This window comes from Carlito syrichta, unplaced genomic scaffold, assembly GCF_000164805.1.
Source record: "Carlito syrichta isolate Samal-C Ts95f unplaced genomic scaffold, Tarsius_syrichta-2.0.1 Scaffold306309, whole genome shotgun sequence".
Taxonomy (NCBI): domain Eukaryota; kingdom Metazoa; phylum Chordata; class Mammalia; order Primates; family Tarsiidae; genus Carlito; species Carlito syrichta.
Window position 1 is genome coordinate 39,934 of NW_007250405.1, and position 17,714 is coordinate 57,647.

General features: G+C 40.8%; 1 protein-coding gene across 1 annotated transcript in view; it reads left to right on the top strand.

Annotated features, from left to right (window-relative positions):
- The window catches only part of MED7 (mediator complex subunit 7), a 7,364-nt gene extending 1,493 nt beyond the window's left edge, over positions 1-5,871 (top strand). Inside the window, exon 2 of the mRNA XM_008062985.2 lies at positions 4,852-5,871. Coding sequence (XP_008061176.1) covers positions 4,868-5,569 — 702 coding nt within the window. The 5' untranslated portion in view covers positions 4,852-4,867 and the 3' untranslated portion in view covers positions 5,570-5,871. The remainder of the gene's footprint in view (positions 1-4,851) is intronic.
- The last annotated feature ends 11,843 nt before the right edge of the window (positions 5,872-17,714 follow it).

Consider the following 17,714-nt stretch of genomic DNA (forward strand, 5'->3'; position numbering starts at 1 on the left):
TCCCAAAGTGCTGAGCGTACAGGCCGAGCCACCAAGCCCAGCCAAAGGGCTGTGTTAAAATTTTGGTCGACTGTTTAGTTATTATTAGGAGACAGGGTCTTGCTTGGTGGCCTAGGCTGGAGTGCAGTGGCGTGACCATAACTCACCGCGGCCTCGAACTCCCGGCTCACGCGATCCCGGCACTTCAGCCACCGAGGAACCGGGACTACAGGCGCGAGCCACCATGCCTACCAACTTTTTTTCTTTCTTTCATTTTTTTGTAGTGACCGCGGCTTGCTATATTGTGCAGGCTGGTCTCGAACTGCTGGCCTGGAGCAGTTCTCCCATCTTGACCTCCCAAAGTGCTGGGATTCCAGGCTAGAGCCACTGCGCCCAGCCTGTCGGGAGAGCGATGTTCTGGGCCCCCATTCACAGTAGAAAACAGGAATCAAGTCTCTGGAGGTGGGTCCTGGAACATGTTTCTTCTGGTGAAAGCTTCCCCCTTCCTGACAAATGGAGCAAACGCTAGATGGTGGACCTTGGTGCTGATTTGACTGAAATAATATACCGTCACCTTTGAAAAGTTCTCTCTAGAGAGGAGGCAGAGAAACAGACATAATTTCTGTGATATGCAGGTTAAGTCGCTTTGTGGTTTAGGAATTTAAGAGAGCTTGTGCTTTGGAGCTAACGGGACAGGGTAAGAATTCCTGTTGTACCATTTTCTAGCCTTTTGATGTGGTGCCAGCACTTCCCCTCACCTTCCCCTCTCTGAGACTTGGGATCCTCATCTCTTTTTTTTTCTCTTCTCTTTAAATATTTATTTTATTTTAAAGATGTGCAGTACAATTCAGAATTAGGTATAAGAGTGGTCATCGTACAGGTAAAGTTCGGGCCTCCCTTTGGTCCCATGTCACCTGGCTTGAGATCAGGTACCCTTATGATGTTATGTGCCCTCCCCACCAGTAGTTTCCGGGTACTGCCAATCTCCTTCTTATAATATTTTGGTAAATGTTCAGGGTTTGCTTATGAGTGAGAACATGTGGTACTCAGTCCTTTGTTCCTGTGATAGATCACTGAGTATTATAGACTCTAAACCCATCCAAGTTGCTGTGAAGTCCATAATTTTGTTCTTCTTTATGGCTGGGTAATGTTGGGAACCTCATCTCTACAATGAAATTGATGTACTTAAATTACATTAGAGAGTACTGGACCATGAACAATTATCGCAATACTATAAGAAAAGGATTGACAGCAGTGGGAATCTGGGTGGGTGGGGCACACCTCATCTACAAGGGTACATGCATGATGAAACATTTGTATACCTAGCCCTGAGTTGTACCCCACATCTTTAAAATAAAAAATAAAATAACATTAGAGAGGATGTAAAACAGCGATTCCTGTCTTGAGGAATATACATGGTGTAGGATGCACAGGACAGAGCTGCCCACCTGAAGAGGGTTGAGTGGTGTGAAATATGGGCTGTCTCAAATTTTATTTTGAAATACCAGATCAATGTTAATTCCCTGATTTTGGAAATTGTGCTGTGGTTATAAGAATATTCTTGTTTTGAGAATACACTCTGAAGTATTTGAGAGTAAAGAAATGAGCCGGGCACAGTGGCTCAAGCCTGTAATCTCAGCACTTTGGGAGGCCGAAGTGAGAGGATTATCACCTGAGCTCAGGGGTTTGAGATCAGCCTGGGCAATTTGATGAGACCTCATCTCTACAATAAATCAAAAAATTAGCTTGGTGTGGTAGCATGCGCCTGGAGTTTCAGCTACTTGGAAGGCTGAGGTGGAAGGATCGCCTGAGCCCAGCAGGTTGAGATTGCGGTGGCTGTGAGCATGCCACTGCACCCTAGCCTTGGTGGCAGAGTGAGACTCCGACTCAAAAAAAAAAAAAAAAAAAGAAATGTGAGACCTGGTACGGTGGCTCACGCCTATAATCCCAGCACTTTGGGAGACTGAGGTGAGAGGATTGCCTGAGCCCATGGGTTCGAGACCAGCCTGAGTAACATGGCAAGACCTTATCTCTACAATAAATCAAGAAAAAATAGCCAGGCGTGATGGCACGTGCCTGTGGCTCCAGCTACTCAGAAGGCTGAGACAGAAGGATCACCTGAGCCCTGCAGGTCAAGGCTGCAGGGACCGTGAGCCTGCCACTGCAACTCCAGCCTGGGCAACAGAGTGAGACTTCAACTCAAAAAAAAAAAAAGTGAAACCAGTAAAGCAAAATGAAGGAAAATGTAAACCTTTGGAGGATCTAAGTGAAGAATATAAAGTGTTCTTTGTATATTCATGCAACTTTTCTGTAAATCTGAGTGTATGTTAAAATAAAAGTTTTTAATGGTTGTAGCCTGGGCGCCATGGCTTATACCTGTAATCCCAGCTCTTTTGGGAGGCAGATGTGGGAGGATCACTTGAGACCAGAAGACCAACTTGGACAACATAGCAAGAACCTGTCTCTATGAAAAGAAAAAATTAGCCAGGTGTGGTGGTGCACACTTAAAGTCCCAGCTACCTGGGAGGCTGATGGGGGAGGACACTTGGGCCCAAGAATTCAGGGCTTCAGTGAGCCAAGAGTGTGCCACTTTACTCCAGTCTTGGTGACTTTTTTTTTATGACTAAAAAAAAAAAGTTGACTGTAGCTATGTGCAACTAGAGCATTTTATAAATAATTAAAACAGCACATAAGTGTTTGTAGAGACCCTCACTCCTTTTATCTTATGATTGTATAGTACTATATAGGTCTCCAGTTTTACCCAGTCCTAATTGATGAAGGACTGGATTATTTTCAACTTTTCCAAATAGTGCTGCGTTAAAAATCCTTGCATACATCTTTGTGTACTTACACCAGCATGCTTATAGGATACATTTCTAGAAATCCTTTTTTGGTGCAGACCTTTGTTTTGCTAAGCTCTGGTCTGGCCATGTGGCTCTTTGAACTATGGCTGCCTTGTTTATGAGAATTTCCCCATATTCTCTTGGGTGGTATTGCCTAGCACCTGGGAATCAATTATACAGATTTTGCAGTGATCATGAGGCCAACTTCTGTGAGAACTGTAGTGTGTGGGAACTCTCCACCCCAGAGGATTCTTTGCTGTGCCAGAAGAGCTGAGGGCCTGCTTCTGAATTTGGGATGACCACTCCTGAGAAACAAAAGAATGTGACATCTGCTGGAGTCCAGAGTCTGTGATATAGGAATGATGTTAATATGTAAGTGATGGGATATTTGAAATCTTGATTTGAAGTCTAGATGAAAAAAGTTCACACCAACATTAATGTTTAGTTAGAGAAGGAGAGGAAGAGACAGTAAAGGAGATTGAGAGGGAGTGGCTGGGAAGGTAAGAGGAAAACATGAATGTCAGAGTCACGAAATTGAGGGAGGAGGGCAATATGTTGAGAAGGAAGAAGAGGACTGCTGAAAGATTGAGATGAACACACTATGGCTCATGTGATTCCTTTTGGGGGGAGGGGTCGGAGTCTCACTCTGTCGCCCAAGTCTGGAGTGCAGTGGCATGCTCAGCCACCGCAGCCTCACCTGCTGGGCTTGGGCGATCCTTCTGCCTCAGCCTTCTGAGTAGCTGGAACTACAGGCGCATGCCACCACACCTGGCTAATTTTTTAAAATTTATTGTAGAGATGAGGGCTCACCAAGTTGCTCAGGCTGGTCTCGAACCCATGGACTCAGGCAGTCCTCTCACCTCGGCCTCCTAAAGTGCTGGGATTATAGGTGTGAGTGACCACCCGTACGGGTTCATGTGATTCTTGATGACTTTGATGAGTAGTTTTACTGGAGTTGTAGGGGCTGAAGTCAAGATTGGAGAATGACAAAAATGAATATACAGAAGTGTGTAAAGCAGTATAGCTTGGTAGCATTACATTAAGTCACATTGTGCAGGACTTCTGGATTCCACATCCCTCACCAATTGTATCCATTTTGCCTCCATAGTGAAATCTCATGTCACAGTCACTTTTGCTTTATATTTTAGATTGACGTCCAACAACAAACACTTAAACTCTAACAAACACTTTGACAAAATTAACACTGCTCAGTTCCTGACACTTGATATTATTCAAGGTTCCTGGATGAAATGATCCAAATCCATATCCTTTTTGTCAGAGTGTACTCTACAATTTTATATGGACATAATAACTTTCCTTTTTTTTTTTTGAGTTGGAGTCTCACTCTGTCGCCCAGACTGGAGTGCAGTGGCTGCTCCTGGCCACTGCAGCCTCGACCTGCTGGGCTCCAGTGATCCTTTTGCCTCAGCCTTCCAAGTAGCTGGAACTACAGGTGCGCGCTACCACACCTGGCTGACTTTTTTTTATTTATTGTAGAGACGAGATCTCACCAAGTTGCCCAGGTCTCGAACCCGTTGCCTCAGGCAGTTCACTCACCTCAGCCTCCCAAGGTGCAGGATTACAGACTGAGCCACCGAGCCCGGCAGACATAATAACTTTTCTACATCTCTTATAGAAATTTCAAACCCAGTATCTTCTGTGGCCATAATAACCTCTACTTACTCCATTTTAAGTCTAAGCATATAATCCAGTGAGAAGATTCTCAAGTGCTTAAAATTGAATTATCAGAAGTTTTTCTTTATAGATGAAAGGATACTACATCATTTTTTTTATGCTGATGAAAGTGTTGAGAGGGAAACATATGTGGATGATTGAGAATATAATACCTAATTAGAAAAGGCTGGCAGACTTTTTCTATGGCCAATGTTAATTTTAGAAACTAAGAAGATCATCTTGTTCTGGGCCCCAAACTTCTAGAAGAAAAGGTAGAAAATATTCTGTCTGTAGTCACTAAATGTAACACGTTTGTTTTGTTGCTCTGCTCTAAGTCTTTGGTCTGTTTCCATAGGTTCTGATCTTCTACAATGGGTGAACCACAGCAAGTGAGTGCACTTCCACCACCTCCAATGCAATACATTAAGGAATATACGGATGAAAATATCCAGGAAGGCTTAGCTCCTAAGCCTCCCCCTCCAATAAAAGATAGTTATATGATGTTTGGCAACCAGTTCCAATGTGATGATCTTATCATTCGCCCTTTGGAAAGTCAGGGCATTGAACGACTTCATCCGATGCAGTTTGATCACAAGAAAGAACTGAGAAAACTCAATATGTCTATCCTTATTAATTTTTTGGACCTTTTAGATATATTGATAAGGAGCCCTGGGAGTATAAAACGAGAAGAAAAGCTAGAAGATCTTAAGTTGCTTTTTGTACATGTGCATCATCTTATAAATGAATACCGACCCCACCAAGCAAGAGAGACCTTGAGAGTCATGATGGAGGTCCAGAAACGTCAACGGCTTGAGACAGCTGAGAGGTTTCAGAAACATCTGGAACGAGTAATTGAGATGATTCAAAATTGCTTGGCTTCTTTGCCCGATGATTTGCCCCACTCAGAAGCAGGGATGAGAGTAAAAACTGAACCAATGGATGCTGATGATAGCAACAATTGTACTGGACAGAATGAACAACAAAGAGAAAATTCAGGTTATAGGAGAGACCAGATTATAGAGAAAGATGCTGCCTTGTGTGTACTGATTGATGAAATGAATGAAAGACCATGAAGGATATTTCTCTTTCTTCTTTTCTTTTTTCTTTTGACACATAATAGCATCATATATTAGTTTATTTTCTTTTGGATAATCTTAAGAGAGGTATAACTAAAAATGTAAACAACTTTAATTTTGACTTTCCATCTTTTTCAGTTATGAGATGACCTAGGCAGTAATGTCACAGTATAACAAGTACAGGCAAATGAATGCCCCTATACTAAGAGTAATCACTTTAGAAAGCAAAATGTTTCCTGCTGTTTTGTGGGACATTCCTATTTTTTGGAGTTGCTGTACAACTTTGAAGATAACCTCAATAATGGCAAGGTTTCATCCTTGAAGAGGAAATTTATCATTTTTTTAACGAATGATAGATAGATAAAGGATATCAAGCTGTATAAATGTGAAACTATAACATTTTTAGACTTCATTAAATATTGTGTTTTAAAGAGAGGAACCCTGTAGAATTACAAAATGGGAACTTTAGTTTTCCTAGGATTGCTCCTATAAACCCATTATCTCAGCCTCTTCTCTGTTGGATGGAAACTTGAGTCCCATAATTTTTTTTTCCTCAGTCAGGTAGTAAGTACTTTGGTCATTTTTAGTTACAAACATTTATTTTAGTAATTAAGATGTTTATGTTATTAGCCACACATTTTCTCAGAAGGTAAACTCAGACTTGCCTGAGACTAGAAACCTACAATGGGAAAGGAATTTTTCTACCAAAGATTTCTTGGTCCTCTTGGAGCTATGTTGCTGAGATATGGCTGACTGGTCAGGGACTGCATTTTTCTCCACTGCCCTTGTTTTTATGTAAAGCGATGTGACTAAATTCTAGAAAGTGAAATATAGTTGTGAGAATCCAGGCCTGCCCCATAAACATTTCGTGATCCTCTATTCTCTTCTCTTAGTAGTTGTTGGGTAACTGTGCCCAGGATAACTTTGATAGAGGAGAGGAAGCTCACATAAAATCAAAATAGCTGAAGGAAGAGTGGAGTTAGTGAGGAGGACCTAATCCTCACAGTCAAAGTCCCAAACTGACAATCTTGGCCATAACTTTTACTTTCAAAGTTTTCTCTACCTGCCATTTTCTTGTAGGCCAGGGATTCTCAAAGTGTGGTCCTGGACTAGCAGCGTTAGTATTACTAGAGGACTTGTTAGACATGAAAATTCTCTGACTCCACTGCAGACCTGAAGCAAAAAAATCTAATGGGAGGGTCTTGCAAGCTGTTTTAACAAGGCTACTGTATTATTCTGACATGTGCTAAAGACTAAGAATCACTGATGGAGGTAATGCCATTTCCCAGGTGTCCAATTTGATTTCCTCCATTAGACCCTGACATCTAGCATAGGGATTTGCTCCTTTAAGGTCCCATTGGCCCTGGAGCTAGCAAAGTTCAGTTTAAAGTGGCCAATTGCATGTGCTGTGCATCTCCTTTGCCTTCACAGATCTAGGGCGTGAAGGCTGTTCTCAAGGAGACGCCTTCAGACTTGTAGTTAATTGGCCAGTCTCAATTCAGTTTTCTCTGATGTTTGGTATAGACCTTTGGGCTCCAGAAATTCCAGAGGACACAGTCCAGGCTCTTTAAAGCTTAAATGGAAGGAAAGGGAGCATCCTCCCAACTCCTTGTGAGAGAGCAAGGTGGAAATGACATAGCACTTGAGCAACTCCAAAGAAATTTTTCTTTTTCCTTCTTTGGCTGTTTTAGAACCTTGAGGGTGTTGGACTTGGGTATATAACCAGTTTTCAGCTACTTTGAATATCTTTGCACGTAAAAATCTATGCAGTTCCCCATGATGTGATATGAGTCAGAACAATTACTCGTATATGAGTGTGTGTGTGTGTGTGTGTGTGTGTGTGGTGTGGGGAGAGTTTTAGACCTCTGGTGGATCTGATCTTGCAAATCTATGAGTGGGACCTATCTTAAACTCTTACAGAGTTCTGATTTGAGCTATTGCTATTACAGTGGAATGAAGAAGTACTAGCGGTCTGGTAGTTGCCACAAGTTTAAAAGCTTATACAAGATCTTTCAATCTTGGCCAGGCATGGTGGCTCATGCCTATAATCCCAGCATTTGGAGAGGCTGAGGTGAGAGGATTGCCTGAGCTCAGGGTTTGAGACCAACTTGGCAAGACCTCACCTCTACAATAAATAAAAAAATTAGCTGGGCGTGGTGGCGTGTGCCTGTAGTTCCAGCTATTTGGAAGGCTGAGGCGGAAGCATCACCTGAACTCAGCAGATTGAGGCTGTGGTGGCCATGAGATTACCACTGCACTGCGGCCTGGACAACGGAGTGAGACTCCAACTTAAAAAAAAAAAAGATCTTTCAATATTGTCAGAATTAAAATATATTTATGTGCACCTGCTTATAATGAATGTGCTTGAGAGATTTTTTAATCAAAGTGAAATACAAAAAGTCATCTGGGTAGCTCTTGAAATGATCAATGCCAAGGGCCCAGACTGCAGAGATTCTGATTTCAATTTTTTTTGGGGGGGACTGGGGCCCTGGCATCGGTTTTAAGAAATCTGATTATGGTTTGTGCAGTGGTTAAATGAGTATTACATTACTCAGTGTTCTATTATTGGTGACAAAAACTCTAACTAGTTTAGACAAAAAGATGTATTTATTGAAAGAATATGAGGTATGTTGATTGAAGTCTTAAGTTGAACATCAAACAGGAGGATAGAAAGAGTCTTGGGAGTTTTGAGTTGGCGACCCTGGAGATTCTCCCCTTTATCTTCATTCTCTTTACAGACCAGTTTCTTTAATGGTATAGATGGAGAACAAGGCTGCTAACAATTCCCAAGAGTTAAATATTTCTGTGTTTACCACTGTCTGGGAGTTGCCTCTCAAATACAGACTTATTTAAAAAATGGGTCAGGCACAGTGGCTCATGCCTATCATCCCAGCACTTTGGGAGGCCGAGATGGAAGGATTTTTGGAGGCCAGGAGTTTGAGACCAGCCTGGACGACATAGATTCTGTCTCTATTTAAAGAAAAATTAGCCGAAGCATGGTGGCATATACTTGTGGTCCCAGCTACTTGGGAGGCTGAGGTGGAAAGATAGCTTGAGCCAGGAGGTCAAGGTTACAGTGAGCTATAATCATAACTACTGTACTGCAGCCTAAGCAACAGAGTTAGGCATGAGGAATTAAGGATTGTATACCTGATTTCAACTGGGTAAATCAGCTAGGACCTAAATCCCAGAAGAATTTGACAGTCCATGTATGGAAGTCCATCTCAGAGGAAGGAGGGAATGCTGAGCTAACGACATTGTTGATATCCACTGCAAATTAGGCATGTGTAAATTATTGCTATAAATAGCAAAAATAAGCATTGTACAAGTTTATACTCCCATCTGTATGTTCTGACCATTTATTCATTATATTCATTTGCTCAAAACTTAGGGTCTTCTCTGTGCCTGACACTAGTTCAGGTGGAAGGTGTGAAAGGGAAAAGGAAAATAATAAGACGACAAGTTAATTTTGGAAAGTGATAAATTTGTGTCTTAACCACTAAGCCATCACGATACTCTTAGAAGAATCTTCCAGTTATGTTCTTATTGCCTATTCAGAACACCTTGTTCGTATTATCTTCTCTTTTCCAGGTATGTTTACGTGTTTGCATTTGTTAAGGGCTTTAGTCGGCAACTCTGACTCACGTGCTGTGTTTCAGAGAAAAGTCCTGTGCTGGGCTCTGAGGTCACTGGACATGGCAAGTACAGATGTCTCATGAGGAAGTAAGATGGCATGATCTGGGTGAGAAAGGTTTTTTTTGAGTTGGAGTCTTCTTCTGACGCTCAGGCTGAAGTGCCGTGGCACACCCATGGCCACCCCAGTGTTGACCTGCTGGGCTCCAGTGATCCTTCCACCTCAGCCTTCCAAGTAGCCAGAACTGCAGGCATGTGCTTCCACACCCAGCTAATTTTTGTTTTATTGTCTCACCAAGTTGCCTGGGCTGGTCTCGAACCTGCGGGCTCAGACAGTCCACTTGCCTCAGCCTCCCAAAGTGCTGGGATTACAGACTGAGCCACCGAGCCCAGCCAAGAAAGGCTATTATGGCTGCAATACAATGAAGGAGGAGGTTGGAACAGATGGAAGGAAGATATACAGGATTTAGAAGACCAAGGGAAGAAGTTTGATTTTTATCCTAAATTTGATGGAAAATGAATTGCAAACACATACATGATGTTGCTGGCAGTGTTTTAATCACTTTACATACATGAAGTCATTTAATCTTCACAACTACTTGATGAATTCAGTATTTTATATCCATATTACAGATGAGAAAGTGGAGACCCAGAGAAGTTATTTACCCAATGTAACTTTACCCATAGTCACCCAACCGGTGAGCGGCAGAGCCAGGATTGAAATTAGACATTCTGGTTTCAAAAGCTTATGGACTCAGCTTTGCTACTTCATTGCCTTTCCATTCCATCATACTGTTACTAAGTCATAGATAAACACGTAGTGAAGCTAATAGTGGAATCCGATATTCCAAAATGACATGGGGTGAAGGAGGAACGGGACATAGTAAGTCTAGAAAATCACTTGGATGTCCCCTCTCAGGGGACACAAAGAGAGATTGCTGGTGATTATTCAGGACAAACTTATGGTGCACACATTTTTCAAGAATGTATATTTCCTTGAAGTTTTTCTTTCAAATTGCACAAAACAGAGATGGAATATATACTGATATATACATTAAAAAGATCAATTGTACCCCACATCTTTAAAATAAAAATTAAATCAACTAGCATTATGTAGAAAGAGAATGTGTGAGGTGCTTTCGCAGTGGTGCCAACACTTCTTCATAACAAGGTAGTGATAAAAATCATTTGTACAAGAAAGGCAGCTGTGGATATACCCCTTGTATCATGTGGCATAACTTGAAAAGATAGATGCTAAGTTACTGTAGCCCTAAAGAGACTTTTGAAGTTGAAGGCTGATCACATTGAAGTGTTGAGTGACACAGATCACATATCGAATGTATTTGTGCTAAGTCAGAAAAGTAAAATTGGAAAAATAATTTTTAAAGTAAATTTCATTTTGTGGTTTTTGTAATTTACAATTAGATATTTTTTAATCCATTTAGTTTGCAGAACAATGACAGAATGAAAAGATAAAAGTAAGAGATATAAGCATTAGTGAAGATGAATTAGATTTAGACTTTTACACACATTAAGTTAGAAAAAATGAACATTGATATGGAAGAAAACGACAGTAGTGATGGAGTGATCCTACCATGAAGAAAGTGAATGAATGTAAGAGAAAGTGATAGTGATAAAAGTGTTAGTAATTTCGCAGAAGTAGAAGACAACATATCACTAAGTGAAGAATGGGAAGATATTACAGAAAAAGATGATCTTCCGGCAAGAATAAATTTTGTTGTACATTCTCAAACAACATGACCACAAATAGCAAGTAATATAAGAGAACCAACTGGCTATTTTACTCTGTATTTTTGGATGAGTTAGTGGACAGTGTTATAAAAGAAATAAATTGTTAAATAGATAAAAAAATAAAAGCAACTATCACACAAACTGATTTGACATAAGTGGCATGATGTTGGCCAGGAATTTTTAGCTTTTATTGCAGTTATCCTAAATATGGGAATAATTCAAGTACTAAATTTGCAAGCGTATTGGTAAACTGCTTTCAGTAATAAAATACTCTTGGGAAAAGGTTTATGCACATCTTCAGGAAGCTTTATTTGACGACACCTACATCGAGTGATGGGACGATCAGAACTCATTTTCAAAAGGTCAATAACTGGAATACATCGATTCAAAATTTTCATAATATTTCAAAGCAGATCAAGTGATTTGTGTTGACAAATCTGTTGTTCAATTTTATTTATTTATTTATTTATTTATTTATTTATTTATTTTTGAGTTGGAGTCTCACTCTGTCGCCCAGACTGGAGTGCAGTGGCTGCTCCCGGCCACCGCAGCCTCGACCTGCTGGGCTCCGGCGATCCTTCCGCCTCAGCCTTCCAAGTAACTGGAACTGTAGGCGCACGCTACCACGCCCAGCTAATTTTTTGATTTACTGTGGAGATGAGGTCTCGCCAAGTTGCCCAGGCAGGTCTCAAACCCGCGGGCTTAGGCAATTCACTCACCTCAGTCTCCCAAAGCACGAGATTACAGGCTGAGCCACGAGCCTGGCTTGCTGTTCAATTTAAAGAGTGAATATCATTTATAACATTCTATCCAAATAAGCCTACCAAATGAGGTATATGCATTTATGCACTAGCTGAATCAAAAACAGGGTGTCTATTTTCAATACTTCCCTACTATGGCACCATAACATCTGAAAGCATCATTTGACCTGACCTTTCAGTAAGCACCAGAATTCCATTACATTTGCATAATAAAAAGTTGTTGGAAAAAGTTCACAATGCAGCAGAATACCATATGTTTACTGAAAGATAATTATGCTAGTATTGTCCTAGCAGAAGAGTTATTGAAGATGAAATGTCATCTTACTGATACAAAGTCAACCAAAAGGGAATACCAGCACAAATCAAAATGCCAAGGTTTTTTTAATGAAAGAAACAGTAGTGTATAGGAAAAATAAACTTCTTGCATGGAAGGACAAAGGGATCCTTACGATTCTCAGCACTCAGAATCATGCAGGAATGAAATCTACCACAAGGATATTACATGGGGAAACATGTCAGTCAAAAAACCTGAAATGATTCTAAATTATATTGCCAATATGAGTGGTGTTAATCGTGTGTCAATATGCTTCTACATATTTTTGTGAAAATCTTTAAAATGGTGGAGGAAATTATTCTGGGGACTAGAAATATACATTATTAACTCCTGTATACTGTACCGAGCATCAAAAAAAAAAAAAAAAGGAAAAACCCAAGTCCCATTTGACATTTGTTAAGCTTCTGACTGATCATTTGAGAAGCGGTTTTCAGGAGACACAAGTACCTCCTTCCACATTGTCTTCAAACAGACTGGACAATAAGTTACATATTATTAATGTGGGAGGAAGAAAATGAAACTGCATTGTCTGCTTGAATAGAAAAACACCAGGTGAAAGATAAACAAATTACTATTGCACAACATATATCAGTGGGCCTGTAATACATGCTGGTGAAACTTTCATACATTACTACGTTAGAAAAATATAAGACAAAATTTTGATTTTTTTGTCATAAATAAATTCCTCGATGTCCAAAATTCCATTATAAGCCAAATATCATTAAAATAGTTGATTCCAGTGCTATACTATTTAATATAAAGTTATTCATTTTTCACTATTTTGTAAAAAAAAGTGTGGTCGAGTTGCTGGTAGGTGATCCACCAGATGCTTCTGAATGCAAAGGGTTAAGGCACTTAAGTTTTAGTTTAAACTACTATGAGTATCTTGGGATGCTGTGCTTATAGCTATACTCTTCCTAAAAACTCTTTTTAGTAGATATTATCCCCATTTATGAGTAATGAAAACCAAATTGGAGTTTTTGTTTGCTCAGGTTAAAATATAGGTCAGAAATTGGATAATGTTTTGTAAAAATCCAGTTAGTAAATATTTTAGGAATTGAGGACCATATAGTCTCTGTTGTAACTACAGTGGTTTGAAAGCAGTCAAAGACAACACATAAATAAGAGGGCTATGTTTCCATTCAACTTCATGGACACTGAATTTCAGTAATTTTCAAATGTGAAATATTCTTTTGATGTTTTTTCAACCATTTAAGCATGTAAAATCATTTTAAGCTGTGAGTATACAAAATCAGACAGCCAACTGGGATTTGGCTGGTGGGCCATGACTTAGGTGATTAAATTCTAGGCCCTGGTATTTTCACAAAGCTACTAGTAAAAACTACAGAAATAAACATTCTAGACGCTTCTTCATAGAACTGTTCTAAGGATTATAGACTTTTTTTTTTTCAGTCACCCAGGCTGGAGTACAGTGACACAGTCACAGCTTATTGCAACCACAACCTCCTGGGCTAAGGCGATCTACCTGCTTCAACCTCCCAATTTGCTGGGACTACAGGCACGTGCCACCATACCTGCTAATTATTATTCTTTTTTTCCCCTAGTGACAGATTCTTGCTGTGTTACCTAGGTTGGTCTCAAGTTCTTGGGCTCAAGCAATTCTCCAGTTTTGTCCTCCCCAAAGTGTAAGAATTACAGGCATAAACTACCATGCCTGACCTGTTCTAAGGATTAAATAAGGATAGATATAAAGCACTTAATACATTTTGTGGTACTTAGGAAGCTATCAAAGTTCAGCTAGTATCCTCCTTACTGAGCCTTTTTTGAAGTTTGATTTTATTATTAATTTTAAATATATATATATTTTGGGAGGCCAAGGTGAGAGGATTGCCTGAGCCCATGGGTTCGAGACCAGCCTGGGCAACTTGGTGAGACCTCATCTCTACAATAAATCAAAAAATTAGCCAGGCGTGGTGGTGCGCGCCTGTAGTTCCAGCTACTTGGAAGGCTGAGGCAGAAAGATCTCCTGAGTCCAGCAGGTCGAGGCTGCAGGGTCTGTGAGTGTGCCACTGCACTCCAGCCTAGTTGACAGAGTGAGACTCTGACTCAAACAAAATAAAAAAATATATATATAGTTATCAGGTACAATGTGATGTTTTGATACACGTATTCCCTGCTGAGTCTTTTCTTTTTCATGCCACTTACATTTAAAATTAAAGATTTAAGAACTGCTTTCAAATTTTAATGTAATAAGGCTACCATTAGGTGGCACTCCTACCTCAAGTTTAAGAGGCTGTAGCTGCTTGCAAAGGGAGAGACTAAAAAGAAACTCACAGGCACAGCTTACGATATCCTAACTCATGATACCCTAAATCTGGGTAGGGTCAAAGTCGAATTAAATCATCAGATAACTACTTGGTATTTGTTGAATCAGAGAATTAGTTCGTGTTTGAAGACACTCCAGAATGTTAGAATTTGACCTTTACCGCTTATCTGCTGTGCAGACTTGGTTTGGCATGTTGGTCTCCAACTCCTGGGCTTTAGCAATCCTCCTACCTCAGCCTCCCAAAGTGTTGGAATTGCAAGCTGAGCCCAGTCCAGGTTTCCTATTCTTCAACCAGTGTTGGTAATTTGTTTATTTTGTCTAAATGTTCACATTTATTGGAGTAAACTTATCCATAATATTTTCTTTTTTACTGCCTGCAATATCTATAGTAATATCTCTCATTTCTCTGTTGATTATTTGTGCCTTCCTCTTTCTTTTATCACTGTCCTCTGCGGGTAGCAGTGACTCAGAAGCCCAGGCTAAAGCTCCACCTAAGCCTTCCGGGCACCCCCAAAGCCCTTTCATATTAGATGCTTCTACACAGATGGTTAGCAGGCCTAAGACCTGAGTGTGTTGCTTGGAGGCAAATGAGTATCAGAAAGAATTGCAGACCAGGTGCGGTGGCTCATGTTTGTAATCCCAGCACTTTGGGAGGCTGGGGAGAGAGGATTGCCTGAGCCCAGGGATTCAAGACCAGTCTGGGCAACTTGGGGAGACCTCATCTCTACAATAAATCAAAAAGTTAGCTAGGTGTGGTGGCGCATGCCTGTAGTTCCAGGTGCTTGGAAGGCCGAGGCAAAAGAATCGCCTGAGCCTAGCTGGTCAAAGCTGCAGTAACCATGAGCATGCCACTGCACTCCAGCCTGGGTGAGACTCCGACTCAAAAAAAAAGTACTAGATTTCCCAACCAGCAAAGTATGGGGGAAAAAAGTAAAGTTGAGAAAGGGGAAGCTAGGCTAGGCGCAGTGACTCGTGCCTATAATCCCAGCACTTTGGGAGACTGAGGTGAGAGGCTGAGGTAAGAGGCCTGAGCCCATGAGTTCGAGACCAGCCTGGGAAATTTGATGACACCTCATCTCTAGAATAAATAAAAAAATTTGCCGGGCATGGTGGTGTGTGCCTGTAGTTCCAGCTACTTGGAAGACTGCGGGGGAAGGATCGCCTGAGCCCAGCAGGTCGAGGCTGCAGTGGCCGGGAGCAGCCACTGCCCTTCAGCCTGGGTGACAGTGAAACTCCAACTCAAAAAAAAAAAAAAAAAGGAAAAAGAAGAAACTAAACTGTCATTTATCTGCAGAAAATGATTGTCAACATAGAAAATTCTATAACAGTGAGATTCTAACTAAAAAAAAAGTAATATTGGCCGGGCTTGGTGGCTCAGCCTGTAATCCCAGCACTTTGGGAGGCCGAGGTGAGTGAATTGCCTGAGCCCGCGGGTTCGAGACCCGCCTGGGTAAATTGGCAAGACCTCATCTCTACAATAAATTACCTCCCAATTTGCTGGGACTAAATCAAAAATTAGCCGGGTGTGGTAGCGTGCTCCTGTAGTTCCAGCTACTTGGAAGGCTGAGGTGGAAGGATCACTGGAGCCCAGCAGGTGAGCAGTGAGCGGCCACTGCACTCCAGTCTGGGGGACACAGTGAGGCTCCAACTCAAAAAAAAAAAAAAAAAGTAATATTAAAGAAAATTTAAATATAAGGAGAGGTGAGAGATGAAATATGTTTATGAATTAGAACACTCAACATTGTAAAGGTCAAATTTACTCCAGATTGATCTGTGTTCGCAATACAAGCCAATTTAACTTCCTCTAGATTTTATTAATTTAATAATTTTATTTTATATTTTTTGAGACAACATCTTGCTCTGTCGCCCAGGCTGGAGTGCAGTGATATGATCACTGCAGCCTCAACTTCCTGGCTTAAGGGAACCTCCTGCCTCTGTCTCCCAAGTAGCTTGGGACTACAGGTGCATACCGCCACACCCAACTAATTTTTTTTAATCTTTATTTTTGTAGAGATGGGGTCTCACTGTATTTCCGAAGTTGGTCTCAAATTCCTGACCTCAAGTGATCCTCTCACCACAGCCTCACAAAGTGCTGGTATTACAGGTGTGAGCCACCATGTTGGGCTTTTAACCACTTACTATATTCAAACTCAGTGTCGCTTTTTGCAAAATTTTTGGACTAATGGTCTACATCAAGGGTCCCCAACGGATCTGTGGCCTGTTAGGAACTGGGCCACACAGTTTGAGGTGAGTGGCAGGCAAGTAAGCAAAGCTTCATCTGTATTTATAGCTGCTTTTCATTGCTCACATTACCACCTGAGTTCCACTTCCTGTCAGATCAGCACTCAAAAGCCCATGTCCATTTCCAACATCCTATCTTTTTGTGAAGCAGGGTTTTCTGCAGTGACAGCAGCCAAAATGAGATTACGGAGTAGACTGGAAATAAGCAATATACTTCAAGTGTCACTGTCTCCCATCACCCCCGGGTGGGACCATCTAGTTGCAGGAAAACAAGCTCAGGGCTCCTGCTGATTCTGTATTATGGTGAGTTGTGTATTTATTTCATTATATATTATAATGTAATAACAAAAGACGTAAAGTGCACAATAAGTATAATGTCCTTGAATCATCCCAAAGCCATTTCCCCTACCCCTGCCCTGGCCCCTAAAAAATTGTCTTCCACTTAACTGATTCCCGATGTCAAAAAAAGTTGAGGAACACTGGTCTATATGACCTAACTGATGTGGTGACTTAAATATGAGTGGATTATCAATGCAAGTCAAGTACATATAGGGTTTCCACCTTCAGTGGTTGTTATGATTACTCCTCAATATCCACTGCACTGCACTTCCCAATTGTATAGGAAAGATCCTAGTTGGACTGTGCTTTTCCAGGTGATCCCATCTATGCCACTATGTTTTCCTGTCTCCTTATCTGGATAAATTCTCTAACTTCTATTTAATGAATGTTGTTAAGTAGCCCTTTTAGTGTATCTATCTGTAAATCTAATTAAGCATAATTCTAATGTTTCCATTGGAACTTGGAGGCTATCTTTAAGAAGTCTGAGATTTTCTGTGATTTTTCCTGCAGGCCAAGGGTGAAAACAAAACACAAACTTAAGTCTCTAGCAGAGTATCTCTCTACATAATTATAGCCAAAACTCAGTAACTGGCCCATAAGAAAATTCATGATATGACTTTCTAAACACAATTTAGAAATGGATTGATTACAATGTAAAAGACTCATTCACCAAAAAAAAAAACAGTCTTTTTTTTTTTGGTAAAGCAAACTCAGTTGGATGTAGTGTCTCACATCTGTAATCCCAGCACTGCGGGAGGTAAAGGTAAGAGGATTGCCTGACCCAGGGAGAGGAGC